This window comes from Bombus affinis, chromosome 4, assembly GCF_024516045.1.
Source record: "Bombus affinis isolate iyBomAffi1 chromosome 4, iyBomAffi1.2, whole genome shotgun sequence".
Classification (NCBI taxonomy): Eukaryota; Metazoa; Arthropoda; class Insecta; order Hymenoptera; family Apidae; genus Bombus; species Bombus affinis.
In genome coordinates, this window is record NC_066347.1 from 792,790 (window position 1) to 818,502 (window position 25,713).

General features: G+C 30.8%; 6 protein-coding genes across 9 annotated transcripts; 3 read left to right on the forward strand and 3 right to left on the reverse strand.

The window, feature by feature from the left end:
* The first annotated feature begins 134 nt into the window (after window positions 1–134).
* Window positions 135–2,018, forward strand: LOC126915474 (geranylgeranyl transferase type-1 subunit beta). The gene is made up of 3 exons (XM_050720188.1): window positions 135–1,009; window positions 1,119–1,479; window positions 1,556–2,018. Exons 1-3 carry the CDS (start codon window positions 473–475, stop codon window positions 1,666–1,668), a joined length of 1,011 nt encoding a protein of 336 aa, XP_050576145.1. The 5' UTR covers window positions 135–472; the 3' UTR covers window positions 1,669–2,018.
* A 147-nt stretch (window positions 2,019–2,165) lies between these two features.
* On the forward strand, window positions 2,166–13,523 carry LOC126915476 (tumor necrosis factor alpha-induced protein 8-like protein). Of its 3 annotated transcripts, none has more exons than XM_050720193.1 (5): window positions 2,166–2,414; window positions 2,491–2,641; window positions 11,186–11,264; window positions 12,383–12,654; window positions 12,747–13,523. In XM_050720193.1, the coding sequence occupies exons 3-5, from the start codon at window positions 11,207–11,209 to the stop codon at window positions 13,098–13,100; spliced, it is 684 nt and encodes a 227-aa protein (XP_050576150.1). In that variant the 5' UTR covers window positions 2,166–2,414; window positions 2,491–2,641; window positions 11,186–11,206; the 3' UTR covers window positions 13,101–13,523. The 3 variants fall into 3 exon arrangements, with proteins under 3 accessions (XP_050576150.1, XP_050576149.1, XP_050576151.1); XM_050720194.1 differs by adding an exon at window positions 11,455–11,556 and having other exon boundaries at window positions 2,174–2,641; XM_050720192.1 differs by having other exon boundaries at window positions 2,166–2,641.
* Window positions 13,524–14,073: 550 nt separating this feature from the next.
* On the reverse strand, window positions 14,074–20,336 carry LOC126915464 (DDB1- and CUL4-associated factor 12 homolog). Of its 2 annotated transcripts, XR_007710200.1 has the most exons (8): window positions 20,189–20,336; window positions 19,844–20,058; window positions 19,281–19,736; window positions 18,949–19,179; window positions 18,593–18,877; window positions 18,339–18,504; window positions 17,935–18,085; window positions 17,722–17,871 (listed from the first exon to the last, which is right to left on the reverse strand). XR_007710200.1 is itself a non-coding variant. In XM_050720179.1 (7 exons), the coding sequence occupies exons 2-7, from the start codon at window positions 19,927–19,929 to the stop codon at window positions 17,716–17,718; spliced, it is 1,380 nt and encodes a 459-aa protein (XP_050576136.1). In that variant the 5' UTR covers window positions 19,930–20,058; window positions 20,189–20,336; the 3' UTR covers window positions 14,074–17,715. The 2 variants fall into 2 exon arrangements, 1 of the variants encoding a protein (XP_050576136.1); XM_050720179.1 differs by lacking the exon at window positions 17,935–18,085 and having other exon boundaries at window positions 14,074–17,871.
* A 275-nt stretch (window positions 20,337–20,611) lies between these two features.
* On the forward strand, window positions 20,612–22,808 carry LOC126915463 (U3 small nucleolar RNA-associated protein 15 homolog). Its single transcript, XM_050720177.1, has 5 exons — window positions 20,612–20,752; window positions 20,951–21,533; window positions 21,627–21,847; window positions 21,954–22,389; window positions 22,483–22,808. The coding sequence occupies exons 1-5, from the start codon at window positions 20,663–20,665 to the stop codon at window positions 22,716–22,718; spliced, it is 1,566 nt and encodes a 521-aa protein (XP_050576134.1). The 5' UTR covers window positions 20,612–20,662; the 3' UTR covers window positions 22,719–22,808.
* Window positions 22,809–22,880: 72 nt separating this feature from the next.
* On the reverse strand, window positions 22,881–24,345 carry LOC126915473 (programmed cell death protein 7). Its single transcript, XM_050720187.1, has 3 exons — window positions 23,508–24,345; window positions 23,232–23,436; window positions 22,881–23,163 (listed from the first exon to the last, which is right to left on the reverse strand). The coding sequence occupies exons 1-3, from the start codon at window positions 24,340–24,342 to the stop codon at window positions 23,040–23,042; spliced, it is 1,164 nt and encodes a 387-aa protein (XP_050576144.1). The 5' UTR covers window positions 24,343–24,345; the 3' UTR covers window positions 22,881–23,039.
* A 17-nt stretch (window positions 24,346–24,362) lies between these two features.
* LOC126915479 (tubulin-specific chaperone A) lies at window positions 24,363–25,316 on the reverse strand. The gene is made up of 2 exons (XM_050720197.1): window positions 25,004–25,316; window positions 24,363–24,765 (listed from the first exon to the last, which is right to left on the reverse strand). The coding sequence occupies exons 1-2, from the start codon at window positions 25,131–25,133 to the stop codon at window positions 24,539–24,541; spliced, it is 357 nt and encodes a 118-aa protein (XP_050576154.1). The 5' UTR covers window positions 25,134–25,316; the 3' UTR covers window positions 24,363–24,538.
* Window positions 25,317–25,713: the final 397 nt, after the last annotated feature.

A 25,713-nucleotide genomic window follows, 5' to 3' on the forward strand; every position in this document is an offset into this window, starting at 1 on the left:
GCTTCCACGAGAACCCTTCGTCGTCCTCCGACAAACTACCTCCGCGCAAATCAACGCGCTACCGTACTAGCCAGAGAAACTACCGCGAGAAAGTATTCACGAAGCGGACAGATGTATACGGTTAATTGAAACTTAACTTACTGCGTGTTTTCTCGTTATCTCCGTTATCCGGGGTAGTATGTAGTTTGTGTAATTTTCGCGGCTGGTGCGTGTTGCAGTGAACGTCTGGCGTGCGCAAGAAAGGGCTAGTTTGCCGGTGACGCGTGCGTTCAACGAATTATTTTTCACGCCCCCTAGTAGTAACTGCATCTATCGTTTAGAATTGAAGCGCTCTCTAGTAGGTTTTACCATAATTCTAATGAAATCTTTTTTCACTCGCACAACCAATTTGAAAGTAACACTTACGTTCGATACGTAACCGTATATATTTTAAATATTATTTTTTTTTCATCATACATATTCGCGATACAACATGCCACCGCAGTTAGCAAAGAAAAAGCATGCTAAATATTTCCAGAGGTTATTGCAAATCATGCCCAATTCATGTTCAGCAGAATTTGACTGCTCTAGACTTGCTGTAGCGTTTTTTGCTATATCAGGATTAGACATATTGAATTGCTTGAATGATCTTAGCGAACAAACTAAATTAGAGGCAATAGACTGGATCTATAGGCTTCAAGTAACTGGAGCTGGACCACGCTCCGGCTTTCAGCCTTCGACAACAATACCAAAGGATGCTCCAAAATACCAATGTGGTCATTTAGCAATGACATATATTGGATTAGTTACCCTCTTAATTCTTGGAGATGATTTAAGTCGAGTCGACAGAGAATCCATTATTGAAGGAATGCGAGCATGTCAAAATCCAGATGGATCATTTACAGCTATTATAACAGGATGTGAAAGTGATATGAGGTTCCTTTACTGTGCTTGTTGTATATCTATAATTTTAAATGATTGGTCAGGCATTGACAAGACAAAAGCAATTGACTACATTTTAAAGAGCATTGTAAGTTTTTATCCTTTCCTTTTTTTATTTTACTTATAAAGAGTATTAACAAAAATTGGCTTTGTCTACTTAATTTTATCATAGCACAATATCTCAACAATGATTATAGTCATATGATGGAGCAATGGGCCAAGGACCTGGTCTTGAATCACATGGAGGATCTACATTTTGTGCTGTAGCTAGCCTATTTCTCATGAACGAACTTCATAATGTATTGACAAATGATCAATTAAATAGACTAAAAAGATGGTGTCTTATGAGGCAAGATAGTGGTTTTCATGGACGACCCGGAAAGCCTTCTGATACTTGTTATAGTTTTTGGGTGGGAGCAACACTACAAATGCTTGATATTAACAAATTATCAGATCCTGATGAAAATAGGGCATTCCTGCTTGAAACTCAAGATAATATTGTGGGAGGATTTGGAAAATTTGCTGACTGTCTCCCAGATCCTCTTCATACTTACTTAGGTATGTAGCAGATAGGATATCCATAAAAATAACGTACAATAAAGATAATATACAATATGAATACCTAATTTTTTAGGTTTATGTGGTTTAAGCCTCTTAGGAGAAACTGGTTTATGCGTAATGAACGCTGCGCTTAACATCTCTGATCGAGCGTATAAACATTTATTAAAAATTCATGAAGTATGGTAATGCAGTTAACAGTCGTATAAAGTATTTCCAACTGTATATCATATCCAACGCACAGAGCTTAAAGTACGAAGGAAAAGTAACATTTTTGCATTTTCATGGATCCTATTTGTACAGTTTCCACAGATTCTCTGTGCCTAGAATTGTTATTCCAAAAGCGTCAATTAACAAAAATATTATGATTTTGAGGTATGTTATCAGTTATTCTGTTTCAATTAAGACACTTGTTGAACATGTATCCAAAACACATATTGGAAATAAGAGGAAAAACAATAGCATAATTTAAATGCATTTTAAAATGTCATTAAGTATATACAAGTTTTAAAAATTCTAATAAAAACAACAAAAAAATATGTATAAAGTATTTCTAATTGATACCCTACATCATAATAAAAATTCATAAAATTATTATTCAACTAGTATCTTTCACTTTTTTTGAGAAACTATTAACACAATGCTTCATCCAAAAAGGCATTGTATTATATTGTATCGTTAAATGAAGAAGTTTCGTGGTCAGATTCCGTTCTTTCATATTCACAATGACCCCGTCGATGAATGAACGCGTACTGCAAAGGAGAAAACTCCTTAACACTGCGAAGTTGCCCGAGCGTAGATGCCACATGCGCCCCACCTCGCGGAGCGATGATTCCATGGTAACCGGGGTGGGTTCGCAGACCACAACAGACGACGTTCGTTCGTTCAGTCGAATAGACTGTGAGACTTGAGAAGAGAGTGTTCTATCTTTGCCGGTGTGATTTCTCGTTTTTTTTCGCATACTTGTGTATTGTGTTCAATTACGTCTAGTTCGATAAAATATTTTTAAAGGTTCATCATACCGGTGGAATCTCTAACGCGCACGAAAGCAAAGTGGAACGCAAACAAAACAATAGAACAATATCTATCCTACGGTTGTTGGAAAAGAGAAACTTCATTGTCAAGTGTTGGGGTCGCATTCGTGGCCCAGACATCAGCAGAGGTTAGTGCGCGTCTAAAATTTAAATTAATTTGGTATGAACAAGACTGCTTCTTTACAGTCAAGAATGGAATTGCTAAACGATCGTTCAAACATACATAATTCAGGACAAACGCATTTACCGTCGGGTAGTGCGCGTGATCGAAAAGAGTTTGTTCGATATAAAATTCACTTTTAAATTTTATACTTATTAAAGCATACAATTTTACATGAATACCTAATTTTAATAGTATTTCTTTTTAAGTTATTTATTTACGTTTAAATTACTTTTTATTCTGTGAGGTCGTTAAAATTTGATATTTCACATCGTCACTTCGTGATGATATGTTGGAAGTTAACTTCCATCAAGACAAAAAGAGCGGAAAAAGTTCACAGTATAATAATACATATATGTACTTAAAGATAAATAGAAACTTGGGAACTTACGAAACCACAGTCAGCGTATAACTCGCGGAAACGGAAAAGAGAATAGTTCTCGTACCATCACTCTTATCATGACATTGAGTCACGTGAAAAGGAAAGTATGTACAACACGATGGAAACTGAATTTCGCAAAACCGACGAGTCCGTTTAATTGCGTCAGTTAGTTGTGGCTGAATAGATGCATGTAACTTAATTCCGTATGTGCATTTATCACCGTGTAAGTGACGGGTACCAAGAAGAGTAACAGAGTAATACAAAAACATTGTGTATATTTAGAAAATAACGGCCAAAGCCTGTCCAAGGTATCGCGAATTAATCGATTATCAGTATAGCGTGAAATTTTCCACAGTATACGATTTTCATCCACGCAATCGTGCATATCCGAAGGCAAAGAGAAAAGGGGGATAGAAATATGGGGTAAACATCTTTTTCGGCTAAATGTAAATCGCGCTTTAACGTAAATGAACCGTCTAGTCTACGGAATGTGAGCCGTAAATAGGCAACCTTAACAAGTAACCGTGCAATGAATGAGACTGTTGTACAACGGGCGTTCACCGTTCTGTTTCTAATTAATACCAGCACAATAGTATGGTTTTTCGCCAGTTATTTTTATCTCCGCAAATCCGTCTGGTATGTGCGCTCTCGATGACTGCGACAACTTCATTTACGGTACTTAACCAGCTGATTCGCGTTTCATCAATCAATCAATTTGCCTGAATTATGGGTTAGGTGCATATAGAGTACTGTGCAAAAGTCTTAGACCATCTTATGTAGAAATACCAGACTAGAATGCTTGATGTTATTTGCATTTTATTATCATTTTTTAGAAAATCCAAGAATCTAAATAATTTATGAAATACTTATTAAATTAAGGTGATTAATATTTTATGACGTGTCTTTTTACTATCTCATAATTTTTTAATTCTGCAATTCTCTACTCAGTTTTTCTTAAGATTGAATCCCACTTTTTAATTTCGTCGACGTTATATATCCCATACGTATTTTATAATGCGTTCTAATGCGTCATATGTTCCGTACACTTTTATTCGGTTAAAATTTGAACTATGTTTAGTATCGAAGAATAATTAAGGTAACTATAAATGTTAAGAATGGTGGATTTATTTACGATGTGTGACAGGTTGTAATTTGAAATTTCGATGCTATACGTATAGGATCAACTGTATCTTCAACCTTGAATAAGCTATCTGCTTAAAACAGAGGCAGCGACGAAAATATGCCCCTCCTAGAGCTCTGAAGGACACAACATTAATTTTGTTCTTCCTTTTTCATTATATGCATCTTGTACATTCTTCTAAGAGAGATCATAAAATTTCATATCCTATTTGTTTTATGACGTAATAAAATATTTTCTAACATTGAATATTTTTATAGATTTCATAATATATATCTTTTTCGATTGCAAATATATGCAAATATATAAATGCAAATATATAAATGGATACGATGAATGAAATTGAGAATGAAACGATTTCTTTAGATTTTTGATAATCGAGTTCATTATCTAATTCTATTTAAAATTGCTTAAAAGCAGTCGCACAGTTTAAAGAAGCTAAAATAAAAAAAAACTTATATATTTCAAAAATAGATATAATATAATATCTAAAGTAATCACTGCACAAAAATTACTTACCAGTTCTACATATGAAAATATCCTTTTCATATCTGTACATTATGAATCGTATATTTAATACTATTTAAAATTATTTCAAAATACGCATATGATCTAAAGATCAGATAAAATACTCTTCTCACATACCTACACGTCGAATCAAATACGTTTGAATATTGGGAAATATCGCGAGGACATAGTCCCGCGCTCGTTAAGATCGTCGAAGGATTACAATTGAGATTCGCTCGGGAGATAGGATAAAAAGTTGAAATTGGATACGATTCCGTGAGAGAATCTCGCGTGTGCAATCGGCGGGATCGATATCCAAAAACGACCGCTACAGGCTACAGGCTAGCCAGGCAAGAACGTGGACCTCTCGAAAGTCGTATTTAACAGACGAACGCGTGACCTTTGTGGATAGAGTATAATCCTTCTCGTAACTTTGTCCATGTGAGCACGTGCGCACCGCGTTGTGTACGATATGTGCGTTCGTGCACACACATGAAGCTGAACACATCGATCGAAGGGCAGGTGGTGGGTATATTCTCAGACAAGATGCTCAGTTTAACAAGGAGGTTCGTGCCAGTTGCACAGCTGTCGGTGTGACAGCTGCATCTTTCGAAATAAAAAGAAAAACGTTAAGGAAATTGAGGGTTGGGAAGAAGACGAACGTTGCCACTCGATTTGAAATCGTTTGATGATTCGTTATTTTCAATTGTTGAAAAAATTAAATTGGAGTATTACTTGATTTGATTGATCTCTTTATGCGATGTTTTGCCCGATGAAATATACTTTTTAGTTTAGTCGAATTAGCTGTATATACACATATATTAGAATATCATTTACATGAATTTATCGGAGCATAAACAGTTTACATAATTGAAGTTTATATAATAAGAATTCGCTGATTCCGCTTATTTTCTATGATACGATAGTTCACGTTCAGACATGTGGATTCAATCGATTAAAATTTCGTTTAAATAAATGGAATGTATACGTACTATATAAAAAAGAAACGTTAAAGAAATCGAGGGTTAGGAAATTGCCATTTGATTTGAAATCGTTCGACCATTCGTTACTTTCAATTATGAAAAAACAAAAAAAAAAAAAAATAAATTGGAGTAACGCTTGATTTGATACATAATGTTTTATGATGAAATACACTTTTCAATTTCATCAAATTAGTTATATACATACGTATATGCAGTAGAACTGCGCTTACATAAATTTATCAGAAGTCAAATAGTTTATATAATTGGAGTTTGTGTAATAGAATGATTCTCGTTCATATAATAGTTCACGTTCAGATAAATGGATTTAACCGACAGAAATTCATATAATCGGGTAATTGAACTAACGTTCAAATAAATGGGCTTGGTATAAATGGCGTCATATAAACGTAAAGGAAATAACGAAGTGAGGAGAAAATGAAGATTGATTTTCCATTCGAAATCATATTGTGACTATTCGTTACTTTCAACTATCGAAAAAACTAAATTGGAATCAAATTAATGATAATGGAATAAATTTTTTAATTCCATCAAACTATACGTTATTGTCTCACTTGTAAGGGAAAAAATCGTTTGATGGTGATAACGACAGTTTAATAACTCGAATTGTTGAAAATATAAGTCAACGTAGGAGACTCATTGGATTATTATTTTTATTTGGAAAATCCCTCCGTTTCGTAAACTTAACTGTATGTGACGCTGTTATCAAAACTGTCATGAAGAAAGAGTGACAGATCATTTGCGCTCCAAAATAGTTTGACGAGGATACCGACAATTCCATTACTCGAATTGCTGAACAAATAAATTAAAACGAATTAACTGTTTCCACGTGGACTATTTTAATTTAAAGGGTCTTTAAACTTCACAAATCTAAGAAACACGTAATGCAATATACGAATTTCAACGATTCGTTGCTTCAAACATTTAGAAATATAAGTTCACCATAATTAAATATCGATTTAATCGTATGTGAAAATTGTTAAGGAAACTGAAGATGGAGAAGGAATTGCAGATCATTATTATTTAATGAAGACAACAGCGATAAGCTTAACAAAATAATAATCATTCGTCAAGAATATAAAAGTCCATCCTTTTGAAAGAAATAATGAAATATGTCCAATTGAGTTTTTTCGCACCGTCATAATTCTTTAATTTTATAGATTCGATCACGTGTGAAATTGCCTCTCTAGATTCACATACAGTTATTCAATACGACGCAATGCGAACAAAATTGCCTGCAAAGTTCAATTTGCAAGAAAGCAAGAAACGAGAGTGTCGCGTGCACACATGACGTGTACATGTTCTTAACGTTAAAAATTATGTTCGTGCATACGTTAGAAAATTGTGGGCTGTTAGGTCCTATCCTTCGACACATCGCGATAGAACGAAGCAGATAACTAATTATAGAAATGACGAACCTCCAGCCTACTCGGAAATATACCTGCAGTTCACCTGTTTATCTACATTTTTTAACTTCTTTGCGAAATAATTGTCTCTATTTCGCATTAGCTTAAAACATGAAAACATGAAGAATTCACTTCTGTTATGTAAATATTTTAAATAAATAATTTAAATAATCGTATAACTTTTCGAAAGAAGAATATACTATAAAATAATTATTTTAATATCTTCTGTTAAATTTCATTTTACCAATAATTTTTGTGTATTTATATACAGTTTTATTCATTATTCAAGTAATCATGATTATTAATTGTATCAGTAAGCTAACACAGTTCAGAAATGTATTAGTCACTAATGATTCATCGCGGAAACCAGATTTGTTGTATAGATATTTAATGTTCGAGCGAAGCAAGAAAACGAAATTACAGAAAATTTCATGGAACCACCGATCTGACACGGATAAAGATCAGAATAGAATCTTTGACCTGTTTTTAAAGCGCTACCGGAAACTATAAACTCTGTATCATATCTCTTGTCTCGTTTTATGCAAGTTATGGCACAACACTGTACAAATATATGCTACCGTTAAAAAATATCCCCAGACACTTGCTCACCTTTGACAAGGTGTATTTTAATTTAACTTATAAATAAATTATGGATAAATCGAATTTCAAGGACTTTCATATTTATAATCGTCATAACTACATATAATATAATATCGTGATGTTTTAATTAAATTGTTTTTCAGAAGCCAAAGTACAATAATAAAGCCGGAGTTTTTAATCATCGCACATTTACAGAATCGCAAATAAAAATGATGTATCGATAAATAAGGACTACGTTCTGTATTATTATTTTGTTATTACGACGTAATAAAATTGGTTTTAAATAACTACTAGATATACAATTAGATATTGATCTCTGCAAGTGTGAAACAAGTTACGGAAAAGTTATTTACCCGCATATTATATACATAGTTTCTAAATTACACATTGATAAGAAAAGTTTTTCTAAATCTATATCGTAATTAATTATCAAATTTAAAAGATTGAAAATTGTTTCGAGGAAAATGTAGTTTCTTTTTTTTCCAGGTCGTTGTTTCAATAAAAGAAAGTGGATCACTTTAGAAAATGTATTCCAATTATGGAGATCTTCTAGTCAAAACAAAATACATAGCTAGTTTGTACTGATGAAAGAATTTGTGGACCGTGCAGGGATAAAGGAAAACACCTTGAAATTTGACGACGTTAATAGCGAATAATGCGCTTAATATGGATACTCGACAGCCGCCTAATGGCGCGCTAGTAACTCGATCTATTGTAGTTAGGAAACGACCAAGCAAAGAGAGCGAAAGTTCTCCGAGCGATCGATCATTTGTTTTAGTCGTACGACTTTACGGTGTTTCCCAACAAGACAATACATCAATTAAAACCTTTCAACTGGAATTTAATTTTCTGTTTTAGAATTGTATTGAATAGATTAGATATTGTCTGATACACATTAGTTGGATAGTTTTATCTATACTATACATATATGTATGTACCTAGAAAATCATTTAAGAGTTATCTAAAAATTATTTAAAAAATAACTAAGAATTTATCCATAAATTATCTAAAATTACTTACATAGCATTTTAGATAAGAAAACTAGTTTATGATTAAATTATTTCTTTTAGATAGAAACAATATTATTGAAGCCGGTCTTCAAGGGCTTAAATATCATTTAAAATCTGTTATTTGCGTGTAAAGCTTTTACTTTTATAAAATATTTCATTTTGTTTTACTTCAAACTACCGCGTACTAATTCTTGCATATCGCAAATATTGTTCGATAGTGTTTAAGTGGTACGAAGTGGTATATTTAGGATACGACTGAAATAGGACTCTCGTTTCAGTATGATCTACTACCTCATAAATCAAGTATATTCACCAATAGAGTTACAAATTTTATTGGTTTATTTCGAAATTCAATAATTTCATTGGTTAAATGCTTCTAATAGAATTTGCGCACAATACTAGCTGCTAAACATACGATAATGAATTATTCTTATTAGAATTAATCAGGATTAGTTGGATGAATCAGTCACGATAAATTTAGATATGTTACCTTTGACGTTTTAAAGTAATTGAGTACCATTTCTAAAGTGAAATCTCAATTTATTTATTACACTTCCGTGTAATTAATGTTCCCACTTTAAGAGCCGCTCTATTATTCAGACCTTTTTTTTTTGCCTTAATTGCTTACTTTTATGTAACACTGTTCATATAATTATATAATATTACATTACTTTTGTAAAATCATAATTGCGGTATTTATCTAATAGTTTGTGTTTTATCGCTGCCGTCTAGGAAATTGAAAAATTTAATAAAGGTTAGATTTGTTATGAATCCACGATTTTCGATCGATACAAAAAATATCTACCTGGGTTCTCATGCACAATTGAACTAATATTATCGATGAAATTACAAGTTATCGATAAATTATCAATTTTAAATTACTAATCTTCATAATAAAATAATAAAGAAATTTTATAAATTACGAATTATTTGATTGCCCTATGTGACATAAAACTATAAAATTATAAAAAAGAGGTTCATAACTTACAACGTACAGCTTGCAATTTAACGATTCACTAATATTTTTAATTAATAAATCATTTTGTGAAAAGATGTTGACATAATGTGGTTTCTTAGATTTTTTATCATATATGAACTTAGTAGATGGGCAACCTGACAATACATTTAATCTAAACGATCATCCTGGCGATCATAGATCGAATTATGCGCGTGAGTATTTCCAGCGTTTCGATAACTCGAGTGCATTTAAAAGCGCTTCGGACGTTCTCGAACATCTTAAGATCAATCGAATGCTCGAAGATCTTGAAAATTCGCATTCGGGTCAAATGATAGGGAATTTTGAGGTACTCTAGTACTCGATCGATATCGATATTTGTCACGTTCTCGAAATACATATCGATCTAACCGTATCGAGACTAGGTAATATCCCGTAGCGCGCATCCATTTGCCCCTATTACGTCGATAAACGAGAATGAGAGTCTCTGGCTTGCCTTGACGCTCCTTACAAATCGATCCAACTTCCATACAACTATACCTCTTCGATATAAACGTCTATGTGTGTCTATATACATATATGATTATACCTCGCGACGACAAACCACACGCACATTACGTTCCATTTCCAGTGTATCGGGTTTGACCTCAGTTATTGACATAAATTACACGAATGAGGGAGCATGTATGCTGCAACCTATTTAATTCTTTGCCCTCCACCAACTTCCACCGACCGTTTGTTTTCTTTCCTTTCTATTCTTCTGTTCCATTCTTAACTATTTTGTAATGATAATTTAATTCTATAATGATAATTTGATCGTGAAATAAAGAATTGGAGCCTAACGGTGAAATTTTATGGAGATAATTGGAAAACAGGGATACCTTGTTTTTTTCACGAAATCCTTATAATTACTGAATTGTATCGGTTTATCTGCAATATTGAATACACTATAAGTACTTGAATTAATTCAATGTTTATTTCATTGCAGTTTCAATTAAAATTTTTATAGATTGGAAAGTACATGAGTTTTAACAATTTTTGTGAAACTTTTAGATACTAAATAACAGTTATAAGTTTCTGACTGAATTTAAAATAACATCTTCGTTTAGCTAGACAGTTTCGCCTCTATTGTAAGTATATGTACGTACATGTGGGTGGTTGATGACACGCGTGGCACGGAATGCGTGTTGATGTTACTTTAAAGACAGAGCATGTATATCGAATAATAAATAATAATAATGTTCCTACTTCTCAATCTACTAACGTCTGTTAACAAAACACGGTTAAACACCTCTTATTTCAAATGAAAATAATGCTTATAAAGATCAAATGACAAACAAATATAAACATATATAATAGAATGTAATATAAATATTATAATAGAAATATATTGTTATTCTAAACATAAAAAAAATACATTACGATTTCAAAAAACCCATAACTCGCTTTACGTATGAAGCTATTTCTCACCAACTCACATCTTCTTTACGAACATAAAAATGTGTTTTTTCAGGTGGCGTGGGGGACGGCAGTGATGGAATTGCAGAGCTGGCTGCTCTATCATCTTGTAGCTGTAACTGACTGCAATCAAGGTATACAAATGTTAACTGTACGATGCTCTGATTCGTTCCCATGAATAAGAACACATGCATAAACGCATTTGCACAACGCGCGCAACATCATTTTATTATGTGTTGCCATATTTAATTTATTTGACATAATATCGTTTTATGTATATGTTTCGCTAAATATTGATTCATTTTACATCCTTGCTTATTTTAGTTACTTTTGCCTGAGTTTCGACCGTGCTCACAGAACACTTCTTTATTTCATTCACAATCCCGTTATCGCCTAGAGGAAACAGCGGTCTACCAATGTTTGATGGTAAGTTCTGATCATACGCACATTATAATGCAAACTATCATTTTTACTATTTTCGTCTGGATAGATCAATAAGATATCACATTTTATGTTATTTTAACTAGTGTATATATATATATATATATATGTATATACATATATACATATACATACATTGGTACAGTGTATTGAAGTAGTTGAAAAATTTCTAACATAAATTCTATGAGACAAAAGAAGAAAAAAGATTGCATAGACATGATTTAAAAACGATATAGGTTTCACTTTTTTAATATACATTTGGATGCAATTTGTTGAATGTTATTGTAAATTTTTTGTCATATTATTTTTTATTGCATTATTTACTATGAATGTCTTACTATTATATTTCACTCTAAGAAATTTCATTCCCCAACATTATATGTATGTACATGGTGTTTATTAAGCTATATCAATCCGAACTGAACTGATCAAACTGAAATTAATAATATATTAATAATATTTGTTGTATAATTGGGTATAATTTGTAAACAAAATACTTTATCTTTGTATTATGAAAATGTGTACATTTTGTGCATAACAGTACGTCATAACTCTCTTAGATAAGTTTCATAAGCTTTTACAAGTACATACATGTATTAAATCTGGTAAGAAACTTTTTTAGTATTTGATATAAATTCATAAATACTTTCATATCGCTTCGATACATAGAACAGTTAACTTATAGACTAACTTTCCTAATGCACCCTGTGTACCATTTTCACAAGTCGATCTTTTCATGCAACAAAAGGATCATTATTCAACCCCATATCTCCCCGAGCAGATGGTACAGCGTTTGCGATTTTTTCCCCAGTGATGCAGTCGGCGACTACATTGAACGGCGGATCTTATCCCGCCGGGGGCACCGGAAGCCGCGCTCGTGATTTAGGTCTTCGTGCGCAGAAAAAACTCCTCGGCAGAGTCGTATCTACAGGGGCCGGAAGATCATTGCTGATAGATGACGCCACTACGTCACTTTTGGACAATTTGTATAAGCTTATGGAAAGAGCCGCGAAAACCAATTCTAATTTAGACAAGAAACAGCCTGAAAAGGTTTTAAAGAATATCGTTAAATTATCCATTAAGGTACTTGTCTCTCCCTCGATGATTGCTGTGACATAGATATGCAAAGTAATCGCGATTTTATTTCTCATATTCGTGAAATACTTTCATTTTAGGTGGGTCTCCTACAACGTAATCAACAATTAAACGCCACCGACGACGCGAAACTCGTGGAAATAAGAACTGCCCTTAGAGCTGTTGCAATGTCTGTGGTCTCGTTTTACGAATTGGAGTTCAGTTTCGATCGGGCGTACTTAATCAAATCGTTAGAACGATGCAGAACTGCGATACAGGCACTCATAAAGCCACATCTCACAGACAAGTCTCAAGATCGGTGTGATCAAGTGTTCGATTTCTTAACGCATTCCGACTTCTTGGACTCCGTTTTTAGACAGGATTCGGAACACAGATCTATCCTCGGGATGCTAGTTAGTGATATAAATAAGGCCTTAGATGCTGGGCATCTTTGATTCCTTTTTAAACATGACCTCTTGACCAACGAGGAGCATGAACGAAAATTACCAAGATAATTAAGGGAGGATAATAACTCTTCTCCCTGATTATTTTTCGAAAAAGGAAAGCAAAGGAAAAGAAAGAAGTGTACGTGTGATACCAGTTATTTGCGATCGCCTGTGTAAGAAAAGATAATGATAAATATGTTTTCGACGCGAGAAAGGCTTTTGAAATATAATGTTTCTCGCGAGAATCGATCAATTTCACACAGTAGTGCTCACCAATTTATGCAATAATTGTGAAATACTCTATTTATTTTCAGAATGTATATTGTTACGATCAGTGTATATTTATTTACGAGACTTGTGCGTTAGGATATCAATTGTCAATCTATACCAAAAAAAAAAAAAGAAATGAGCTTATTTATGCCCCAAGATGGGTTTATAGTAATTACGGTAGAAACTACTTTGTTAATCCCGACAAAATAGCACGTAAAAGAAGCAATCTGTCATCGCTAAGGACGCACTGATACAGATACGTGCTCCAAAGATATCCTTTTGAAGATATAATCTTTCACTCGTCAAAGAGCTATATGACATATCGACGAGTGTATCTATAAAGACGGATTGCCCTCCGTTTTTACTCACATAATGCGCATCTATACATTTTCGGCACACAAAATAAATACAACATATCTAATATAGTCATGACAAAGCCTCGATAATTAAATTGAACATTTACATTACATGTACTACAAGTATGTTGCAGTGTCGCGTGTTTTGTATACATTATACACTCTTTACACATTGTTTGTGATGATTCTAAGCGAAATAAAAATCTTGTATTGATACATATATATATATATATATATAAATATATATATATAGTATATATATATAACATTAATAAATTATTTGTAATGAGACAAGTCTCTCTTTCTCTTAATATTCACTTTAGTGCGATTAAAGAAGAAAAAACTGATAAACGCAATTGTGATTAATGATTTGACATATTTATTTACATAGATTATTTAATGCACACACGCGCACGCACACATATAAAATTAGTGCAATTTGTTCACCAATCAAGTAGCACTGCCTGTAAGAAATATTTAGTATTTAATATATTAAATAAAAGTACGGAAAAAAAATAACGTAGCTTGGTAATATAATTTATTCTAGGAAAATGTATATATTTACTTATAATTGTTACAATATTTTAATTAGTAACAAAAAACAAGGATAATCTAGTTGTAGTTTATGAGAAATTTTTATACATATATTAATTGCACTGGATATTTTTTTTAACAATAAAGAACGCAATTTTTTTTAACAAAATTTTGAACGAGCTTATAAGCAATTTATATATTGCCCGTATATTGTTAACGTAAGTCATAAATAATTTTTGAAAGAACCTTTTGCTACAGATCTAATAAAAACATAACCATACAGAATAAACATGATAAACTTATGATCTTATAATACAAAAAAAGAACACATTAACACGTGATAGATTTTACAGAAAAAAAAATTGATAAAGAACAAAAACAATTATTAAAAAATATAAGAACAGTTGTAGAGGTTACTATAATATATTATAATATTTTCTCAAATCTTTTTCGTGATATTCATTTAATAAATATGATATACGAAAAAATGTTTTCTGATACAGTGATGCAGTGATTGTACCTGTACAAAACTTTTATGTAACTTATACATATAGTTTAAGTATAAAAATTATTTATTTATACTGTTTCTATTGCATTATTTTAGTTAAAATACACGATACTTAGATTTGTTTCGCTTAAGTGACGTTAGTATGAAAATTAGGACGTTTTAACATGGACAATAGCTGCTCAATGTTACTTAAAAATTTTATATGAAAAACAGTGAATTTTACGAGTTACATTTAATAATCACTGCTAAAACGTATATCCTGAAATACACGAAACTACTACGGAACAAAATTATTAGTAGTTTGTAGCATTGTTTCATAATATTTTGATTGTAATATCTGTAGTAAAAGTACATATTGATAATCGTGTTAAAATGTATTCAATGTATTCGTTCATTATGCATAATCATATACATGTTCGTACAGTCTAATCATGAATTTATAAATACAACACACATTTTTATTTATTATGTAATGCAATGACTTTATGAATGACTATATGCCAACAATTTATAATTTGTTAATGTAAAAACACACAGAATATAGTTTGGTGACATATATTCATTGTGCTATATTAATAATTCAATTACTTATTGTTTACACGTCAACAATTTCTTGATCTGTTAGTTCTATCCTAAGTATTGAAAATGCACTTGCATCGTTTTATACCACCAACAAATTTAAAATATATCTGACAGTGACAAACATAATGGTGAACTCACTTCATCGCTTAAGACTTAAGTACACCAAAATTCGAATATACTTCATTCCAAAAATCAAATATAAGTCTGTTTACAATCAAATGTGTAAAGTAGTTATGCACAATTAACATCATTATAATAATACTTCATTCATTAAAAGTACAGTCTGTCTTACAAGAGTATATAGACTTAGACGATATTTATGAAGATTAATACCTGATGAAAAATAGGTTTCAATAATCTCAATACAATAATTTTCTCTACTACGTGTTAGTTTAAAGTCTCTCAGATTCGTTCGTGTTGCTGAAAAGAACAGAGCTTTCCGAGATGAAGTGTTTTATATGTAAAACGATTTGATACGATCATCCTGTGTTTTCATCCAAAGGAATAGAAAATGAATTTTAAGTAAGTGAATGAATGAATTTTAAATAAGTATAGCTAAATACTTACATAACTCTTCATAGTTCGTTAAAAAATGGATACAATATTATAAAAACACAAGAAAGACATAGTGATTTATCAATTTTTTCTAAAAATTCAACGCTTTTAATGCATAAGTGAGAAGCTTCTTATGTAAACAAAAAGTCTATTATGAAGTATAAACTCCAAGGAAATTGTCTTTTAACATTCACAGCTTTAGTTCATTGCTTTTGAAAAATATATACACTTTTGTCTCACATGCCAAGATAATGTGAAAGAGAATAATCATTAGGAGAATAGAACCTATTATATATGAAATAAATGTGTATTAACAATTATATTGCCTACATACTCTTATAGAACAGACTGTAGTTTGTTCAAATACATTTTTTGAATTGTATACAAGAAACACATTAATCACAGGTTGTGGACCATTATTTGTAACTGCAACTATGCACTGATGTTTTTTAATACCTTTGTATCATAAAATATACAATATATGAATAATCAATTTGATTGAATTTGAGCAATTACAATTTAAAATATTTCCACTGTATCTTTGCATATCTAAAATACAGATTGTTACAATTAATAGATTTAAAATTTTATATTTATAATATTATTAATAAAAAATGTTACAAAGAAATCAATATTTGGAAGATAATAAACTAAATATATATTTTTTAAATTTCATTTAACAAAACGATTAATTCATTTCATTTAACAATTGCCATATACACTTAAAAGATATTGCTTTATAATCCATGCATTGATTAAAATTATATATGTTTCACATTCTATTATGTAATACAGAAATACATTATAAAGGCTTTAATAGATATTGTTTTTCTAAAATAAGTTTTTTTATAACAAATATTCATTGTATATTGTTCTACTAAGGCCAGTATTAAAATTTCAACTTGATAGATTGCATCTGAGAAACTTAATGTTCATTGCAGTGTTATTCGTTGATTACTTTTTAAATTTTCATTTCTATTGTACTGATGTAGAAATGTACAACACAGATTAAAGTGGTTTTAAAAGTCACACTGTATGCAGATGATACAAAGATTTAAATTAGTAATCGCAATTTTTAAAGTACTTTTCTTCAATATTCATTGGTATGGTTTTTTATGAGATTTTCATACAATAATTTGTTCAATTTCATATACAGTAAATAATACTAGAGCAAAATTTTATACTAAAAGACGAAATTAGCTTAACAACTTTACAATAAGATAGTAATAAGATCATAAAATGAGACACTCATAAAAAATCAATCGTAGGATTATTATTTATCATGAGTCAATTTTAAATTACATAACAAGGTTTTATATAATACATTAAATTTGGCTTTTTCCACACTGCATACGCAGGTGCTGATATAGTTAATTAATAAGAGACACTTCAATCAAATTCACTTTCAGTATTAAATATATGATTGAAATGATAAAAAAATCGGATATCTTTATTTTTATCACTTATTTCTTCAGGCAGTCGAGATATATACACCTTCAATTATAAAATGCTCCTATTATCTTTTTCTACTTTCTCATTTGTTCGTAAAGTATCAAAATTTTTGAAAAGTATATATTAGTATCTTAAAATTTTAATACATAAATAAAATTTTTTGTTTAGTTCGTTAGATAATAAAATAGAAAAGGAGTGAAATTATGCAAACATGAAAATAAAATATGATAATGACCAGAAAACGTTTCTTAAACCTAGATTAGGTGTATATACCTCCTGAGATAAAATTTTAATAATGTTTAGTTAAATGTACAACTTATTATTTACGTAAAAATCGATGCAGTTCTTTAATTAATTAAAATTACCTTTATTGCCATAATCCTGCATAATTACCATATAGATTTACGGGAAGAGGTCCACCAGCTGTGAATAATCGAGTTCCTGATCCATCATAGCAATGAGTATATATAGCAGGTGTATATTTCACATTTTGAAATCCATCTATGTACTCTTCATCAGGAAACTAAAATTATCATAAAAATAAATATTATATTTACACAAAAATGATCAACTTAAATATACATACACAAAAAATAGATGTCCTAGCGAGAATCTAAAATCTCTAATACCCGACGTTTCAGTCATATGAGGATCCCGTAAGTATACTCGAAATATGTTTCAAGATAAATGTTACTCGATACAACCATAGATCAAAAGTATTTGTATTAGACTATTTTCTAAAAGTAAAAATTGTAGAATTTTGATTAAGATTTAATAATATGTAAAATTCTAAAATATTATAAAATTCAAAAACTCCAGTTTGCGATTATATTAAACAATATTTATTTCAAAACGTGCTTCGGCTATTTGAAATTTCGGAAATTTCTTGACGTTCTTATGTCACGAGATACTTTCGGGATTCCTGATCCTGTAAAAGAATTCCTAACCCGATATTTTTGAGCTTTTTGTATATTTCTAAACAGAACATACCACGTATCCCTTTGATGCTTTTAATACAACAATTCTGTTAGAATTAATTGAAGACTCGAGATACTTTTGAGCCCTCACATCATAAAAGAACATCATTCCTAAGCCTGTTCCAATTGTTAAAACGGAACCTTGAAAACTAACTGATCGGATTCCACAACCACTATACCTATAGAAAAGATATTATGATTTAGTATAGTTTGTGGAGATCATATACATTTTAACAAATTTGAAGAAATTAGAATTAATTCATGTACCGTGAAGGTATTCTTTTTATAGGTTGCACAGTTCTTGCATCTAAAAGTAAAGTATAAGAACGGCATCCTACGGCATAAACACCATCATCTTGTACAGCAAGGCAAACATTTTCTTGACAAACTGGTAATTTTCTAGATATTTTTTGTCTAAAAGTCTCAGCAGACCAGATGTGTATGAAATTATTCAGAGTGATAGCAGCAATTTCTTTGTAAGTTCTATTAAAGACAAGCGCACGTACTTTTTGCGCAGATCTACATTCTTTAACAGATACAGGTTGAATCAACCTAATAACAATAAAACAATGTAACATGTTCACACAATATATACTTGTTACTTGTATTTTATGTAATACAACCTGTGTGTTGGCACATCTGCTTTGTCAGGAGCTTCAGCAAGATCATTATCTATACGCCATAAAGCCATTTTGGTATCTCGAGAACCAGAAACTAAAAATTCATCATCTAGCCAACACATGTCAAAAATCCAATCTCTATGACCACCTTCTCCTACACAAACAGGATCTAATGTTGGTAGCCTATATATAGCTATTTCATTACTATTTCTTGCCCCAGTTGATAGGAGAGTCCTGTAAGTTACAATTACGAACTACAAAGTTAGTATAAATAAAAGTTATACTAACATAACTATATATTTTAAATTTGAATACAAAATGTCTTATTCATATACCTAGAAGGATTGATTTGAACAGAATGTATACCACATTGCTGCTCAGGAACAGCACCACCTCCTGGATTAATTTGCCTTCCATGTAGAGATGGTATTTGGTCTAATTTCTGAGTTGCTACGTCATAAACCATCAATTTGTTGCATTTTGTACCAAATACTACTTGCCTATCACTTAACCATTGAGAACAAAAGACTTTATTCATATTATTTAAGCTAACCGAATATTCTTTAAATAAATCATGAGTCAATATGTGTCGAAATCCATATTCTTGATTAATTTTTCTCACTTCTCTAGTGTTTGTCTCTCTTGCACGTACATAATCCACAAAATTAAAGGAAGTTCTTAAAAATTGTTTTCCTTCACTTATAGTCTCTGCTTCATCATCACTTGATTCATAACATATAAAATCATCTGGTTTATCTGATTTTCGATTTCTTTCCAACCTTAAGGCTAATCTAAATTTAAAAAATTAATTTACATTATAGATTGTTCAGAATAGTAATTTATAATATAAATTAGAATAGATATTTTATAACTAATTTGTACTGTAATATTCCTTTACCTTCTAGTACGACGTTCTTCTAAACGATTTCCACTAGCACAAGGAGGATGTCTACCATAAACAGCCATTCGCTGTGTTTCAGCCATTATGTCACAATCTTATAATTTATTTATTAATGTATACTAGAATATTTAAATGTTCTTGCATACAAAATTTATTTACTTGGCTGGTATATAGTGAAATAATAAATTATCTTGGCAGCAATTCTTCTTTGACTGAAACAGAAGTAGGGTTCCAAAATCTTCTCTTACTTTATAAAATACTATAAGTTTCCCGACTCCGAGGATTGTCAGATACGTTTATAAATATCTACATTTTTGAGATTATTTATGAGATATAACAAACCTTAATAGGACGGCAAATTGCCGAATCTATCGTGCTGTTTAAGCAAAACTTTTCGGATGAAATCCTTTCTTTTTATCAGATGCACGGCTTCATAATTATATAAATTGCCTGTACTTATGGTTAATAATATGAACATCAAGGTTTCGTATTCAAATAACAGAAGGGAATAGAAAGAAAAGCCACGAAATTCATTATAAGCAAAGGTACCGTTCAAGCACTAAGCAACTAACCATCGCCATATTGAAACGAACAGCAAAACCATAGTAGATTTAACAAAGCACACTGAAATCTTCTAAACATATCGTTCGAAATGTTTCTGAAATGATTCTCAGAAGTTTCTGTATTTAATGATTGTAACAGGGAAATAGATTCTTAGATAGTCAGGAAAATCGAACGGAGCACCTTCCATCAGTTGTCAACAGGAGAAGTTTACTCCCTCTACTAAATTTTATTACAGCTGACATTTTGAAAGAAATGACGTCCTTTAAGAAAATAAATACTAAAGTATTCGCAAGACCAAACTCTGAATTTACTCCGGATAGTATATATTGGAAAAAGTATAGTGTAAGTATGTTGTAACAACAAAGGCAATTTTAAGTTTTCTATAATCATATAGTATTGTTTATTCATGATGCTCCCACGTGTACAAAACTTAACCTAGAAGTAACTAGTATTTACGATTATTTATATATTAAATAAACTATTTAAAGGTATTGTGAAATTGAAATTTATAAAAATGTGATTGTGTCATTTGCTCTACAGGCTCCTGTTTTAGTTAAAGAATTTGGGCCAATCGATTATATCGATTTTTCGCCGGTAGAACCACATTATTTTGCTGTTACCTGTTCAGTCAGAGTGCAAGTATACAATCCAATTACAAAATTAGTTACAAAAAATCTCAGTAGATTCAAAGAAGCTGCCTATGGTGGATCCTTTCGTAATGATGGCAAGCTAATCTGTGCTGGTGGTGAAGAAGCAGTAATTAGGCTTTTTGATGTCAACACAAAAAGTCTTCTTCGACTTTTTTCTGGGCACAAAGCTGCTATACATAGAACTTTCTTCACTGCAGATAATCTTCATATTGCTTCATTTTCTGATGATAAGACTGCAGCTGTTTGGGATATACCAAGTGAAAAGCAAATAATATCCTTTAATGAACATTCAGATTATATCAGAGCTGGTGCCGTTAGTCCTATTTCTACAGACATATTATTGTCTGGCGGTTATGACAAACATATATATATGTATGATACAAGAACAAACAAACAAATTCTTAATGTAAACCATGAAGCTCCTGTTGAAAGTTTATTATTCTTACCCTCTGGTGGAATATTTTTATCTGCAGGTATGTTATTTTGATTTTGATAAAATATAATATTTTTTAAATAAAAAGGTGTTTCACATATACACTTAATTATATTTTCCTAATTGTGAACAGGTGGGACAGAAATTCGAGTTTGGGATGCACTTGCTGGTGGCAGATTACTTGCCAAAATTACCCAACATCATAAAACTGTAACGTGTTTAAAAATAGCTTCAAATGGACACAGGATTTTGTCTGGCTCATTGGATCGACATGTAAAAATTTATGACTCTGGAACATATAAAACTGTTCATTCCTTGGATTATCCCAATTCAGTTCTTAGTATAGGAATTAGTGTAAGAAGAAAATTACATTTTATATTTTTAATCATAGTATAAAATAGCATTATACTTTGTATTCTTAATCACAAATCGAAAGTTTGCATGCAGTTTATAATTGTAGCCAAATGATGAAACAATAGTAGCTGGTATGGTTGATGGTTTAATTTCTGTGAGAAGAAGAGAGGAAGAAGTAAAAAGTGAAAAACTGCAATGTAAGAAGGTTTCATACAGACGCTCTGGAAAAAATTTACATACACCTCAAGTAGATATTGTTGTGCATGAAGAAACGAAAGAAATTATGTCCAAACATGATACCTGTTTAAGAAAGTTCGAATATTCAAAAGCTTTAGATTGTGTCATGTCCAGTTATGTGGTAAATAAAGTACCACATGTTACGGTTGCACTTATGCAGGAACTTATTAGAAGACAGGGCTTAAAACAAGCTCTTAGCGGTAGAGATGGCAAATCTCTTGTAAATATTCTTAAATTTCTGAATAGACATATAGGAAATATTCGATTTGGAAGAGTTTTATTATATGTAGCTAATGTATTAATGGGTATGTTGTAAATTTTTCCTTTTTATATCTGCTGTTTAAAAAGCACTTGTTTCGAAAAGTATATATTTTATTCACAAATCGACTTCTTAATAGATGTTTATGAAGATCATTTGGACGAACTTGGTGCAGAACCGCGAAAAATGTTTAGCATTTTAGCGGCGAAATTAGAAGAAGAAGAAAATTTAATACTAGCATTATCAGAATTACAAGGAAAATTGCATATGATATTGTCTGCTGCGGAAAATATACTTCCTGCACCAGCGAAAGATGTCCAGGCCTTGGAACCTTCAAGTGCAGCTCAAAAAAATTTAATTTTAAGTATAGCATGAATATAATTTAATACAATGTGATATATGTATCATAACAAAATCTATACGTGCTTTTAATATGTATTTTAATAAAATTGAAACATTACATTACACGCTTTCAGTTTTAAAGAACATTCAAATCATGATATATTTAATTAACTCTGGGTATAAATACTTAAAATACAGTAGACCAGAGAAGCGTTTATTTTTCTTAAATCATATCATATTTAAATGCGTATAATGTGTATTGTTTATATTTGTATAATATAAATTATTAAGACAATATCAAATTTTACTTATTTCCACAATCTAGAATCTACAATTGCATACTATGAGTTTATTTCATGAAACTTCTTTTTTTAAGCATTTTTGCCAGGCAGCAGAGGATGGCTCATCAGGCATTATCCACCCAATTGGTATTGCTGATGCATTGCTGTCTGTACTTATATACTTATCCCAAGCAGTTCTAAAAATAAAGCAGTTGTAGTAATGAAAATAGTAATAATATATAATTATGATAATAGTTACTTTTACCTTATAATAATTAGTTTGGTTAAATCTATATTATATTGATCAGATGTTATTTTTCTTCCAAATAATACTTTTTCCCACTCATCAAACAGACTCCTTTTTTGTTTTTCAATTCTTTCTTCATTATCATTTTTCAACATTAATCTTAAACCCTGTTCCTCTATGGAATACTCACGATCAAGCATCGACCATTGCTCTGTTAATTTGGCTAAAAAAATATGTATATTTACGATGTAATTATCAAATATAGTTATCAAAATAATTATTACAAATGAATACCAATAATATTATTAAATGTTTTATCTGCTGCTGAAGATAAATGTTCCCCTCTAGCTCTGGCAATATTGGCCTTAACATTTCGCAAATTTCGCAATTCTTGTAACAATCCAAGATATTTCCTAGCATCAGTTCTTTTCCCTCTAACATCAAATAAAATCATATCAGCATCTTTACGTAAATTTTCTTCTTGCTTTTCTTTCTCTATTACAGCTTGTTCCTTCCTAATCCACGAGTCAATTTGTGCATGCATTTTTGCTCTCCTTTCCATTCTCATTAATTTCTCATTTTTCCATTTTTCCTTTTTCATCTTTTCTCTCAACCTTTTTTTCTTTCGTCTTTCTAAGTCTTTTTTTAATTGATTACAAAAATTCTGATCCCTAATAGGCTCTAATAATTTAACAATTTCTTCTTTTGCTGCATTACAGATACTTATCTTCTGTTGCCATTCTTCTTCTGTTAAATGCTGGCTATTTTTAAGCTCTGCACAAATTACTTTTAATTTCTCATTTAATTTGTATGCTGATGTTATAGCATTTTTAGTTATTGCAATCTTAGATTTTTTGTAGGTATTTCTCTGGTCATTTATATTATTAGATTGATCAATTTCTAGAAGAAAATTTTCAATATCCCTTTCGTCAGCTTGTCGTCTTCCTAAGTTAATTACTGATGTAGCATTCTCATTATCAGATATAGCAACTGAATAAACAATATTTTGATATACATTCATATTATAATTGGCATTATAAATGGACTGATCTATTGGATAAGACATATTGTAGCATGAATTCCTACAACTTTGTGTAGCATCCTCTAAACGACTTTGATTATTAAACATAATTGTTCAGAGTTACTTAATTTCTTAATTTCAAGTTATTTAATTTCAAAAAATATAATATACCTTAATACTATCACTTCCTTTACGTATGAAATGATTATTTTAACTCGTTTACAAATCTTATATTATCTTACATGAAAATATAGTTCTTTCAATTTTCGACAATGTCTTAAAGAACTCAATAGGCTTTGCTTTTTTAACACATCTCCATAATTTCTCCTTCTTTGGGAAGTTGAGCTTCTGCTCCTTGCAATACCTTTTCTGCTTCTATATAATCTTCAACCTCTTTCAAATCTTGTTCTGTGTCCAAAATTTTTTTAAGTTCTTCGAAAGCTTTAACAAGACGTCGTTGACAATCTGGTATCATCATGAGAGATTCTTGAAGTACTTCTTCTTGCTTTTTTATATCATAACCATCTTTATCTGTAATAAAATTAAAGTGAGATAACTATTACCCTTCAAAGAAATAGAAATAAAGTGAACTTTATAATAGTAATGAGTAATATATCAGTTGTTTAATCAAGTAAATATTTCAGCGTATTAAATGAAAAATAAAAAAGAAGGATATGAAAATGTTTGAATAAATAACACAGCTATTGAAAGGATCGAAATAACAAAAAAATACAAAAAACTTTCGACTGCATTTTTCAAGCGTTCTCACCCTGTTCCTTTAATTTTTGTATTCTTTCACGTTGCTGTGCTGCTTCTTTCTCGTAAGTGACTTTTTCTTTCGCGAGACGTTTCACAACTCCAGTCTTAATTTTTAGAGTTCTTATACGAGGATCAGACATTGTTTTAATTTAAATATTTTACCTCAGATGCAGTTAACGAAGCGTTTACTGATTAAATGAGTTTTTCCTTATAAGGTAAGATGAATAGCTATAAATGAAATGAAGAGGAACTTTGTAACGTATAGGTTATACCGATTGATAGCCGGAGACTCCTCGTCGTATTCCATTAAGTTATGTTCTTATGACATGAACTTATCGAGAATGTCGATTACTTCAATCGATTATCTAATTCACGTTTAATATCTTTCGAATTTTGAAAAATAAAAATATTACGTTAAAATCAATTAGTGTAAAACTTGCATGAAAAAAAGTGTGTTCTTCATTTTTTAAAACAAATATCTTTTGTGAGTATTAATGTATTTACTTATTGTTTTAAAAAGGGAAAGTTTTTATTTCGATTAAGTTATTATTTTAACAGTTATTCTTATATTGTATGACAGAGTATTCTGTCGTTAATATTTCTATAGATATCAATAGTAGTATAAGTCATTGTTCTATAAATATATATAACGAGATATTAATTAGATGTTTTACGAATAAAATAATAAGCTACATGTTTATATTATTACATCTATTTAAT

Coding starts and splice junctions, on each gene's coding strand:
- LOC126915474 (XM_050720188.1), top strand. CDS start 473: ATGCCACCGCAGTTAGCAAAGAAAAAGCATGCTAAATATTTCCAGAGG. Junction 1,010..1,118: donor ACTACATTTTAAAGAGCATT/GTAAGTTTTTAT, acceptor CAATGATTATAG/TCATATGATGGAGCAATGGG. Junction 1,480..1,555: donor TCCTCTTCATACTTACTTAG/GTATGTAGCAGA, acceptor CTAATTTTTTAG/GTTTATGTGGTTTAAGCCTC.
- LOC126915473 (XM_050720187.1), bottom strand. CDS start 24,342: ATGTTTAATAATCAAAGTCGTTTAGAGGATGCTACACAAAGTTGTAGG. Junction 23,437..23,507: donor AACATTTAATAATATTATTG/GTATTCATTTGT, acceptor ATATTTTTTTAG/CCAAATTAACAGAGCAATGG. Junction 23,164..23,231: donor ACCAAACTAATTATTATAAG/GTAAAAGTAACT, acceptor CTTTATTTTTAG/AACTGCTTGGGATAAGTATA.
- LOC126915463 (XM_050720177.1), top strand. CDS start 20,663: ATGACGTCCTTTAAGAAAATAAATACTAAAGTATTCGCAAGACCAAAC. Junction 21,534..21,626: donor TGGAATATTTTTATCTGCAG/GTATGTTATTTT, acceptor AATTGTGAACAG/GTGGGACAGAAATTCGAGTT. Junction 21,848..21,953: donor TTCTTAGTATAGGAATTAGT/GTAAGAAGAAAA, acceptor TTATAATTGTAG/CCAAATGATGAAACAATAGT.
- LOC126915464 (XM_050720179.1), bottom strand. CDS start 19,929: ATGGCTGAAACACAGCGAATGGCTGTTTATGGTAGACATCCTCCTTGT. Junction 19,180..19,280: donor GTTCAAATCAATCCTTCTAG/GTATATGAATAA, acceptor TGTAACTTACAG/GACTCTCCTATCAACTGGGG. Junction 17,872..18,338: donor AAGCATCAAAGGGATACGTG/GTATGTTCTGTT, acceptor TGATAATTTTAG/TTTCCTGATGAAGAGTACAT.
- LOC126915479 (XM_050720197.1), bottom strand. CDS start 25,133: ATGTCTGATCCTCGTATAAGAACTCTAAAAATTAAGACTGGAGTTGTG. Junction 24,766..25,003: donor ACAAAAATTAAAGGAACAGG/GTGAGAACGCTT, acceptor ATTTTATTACAG/ATAAAGATGGTTATGATATA.
- LOC126915476 (XM_050720192.1), top strand. CDS start 11,207: ATGGAATTGCAGAGCTGGCTGCTCTATCATCTTGTAGCTGTAACTGAC. Junction 11,265..12,382: donor TGTAACTGACTGCAATCAAG/GTATACAAATGT, acceptor TTTTTTCCCCAG/TGATGCAGTCGGCGACTACA. Junction 12,655..12,746: donor TCGTTAAATTATCCATTAAG/GTACTTGTCTCT, acceptor CTTTCATTTTAG/GTGGGTCTCCTACAACGTAA.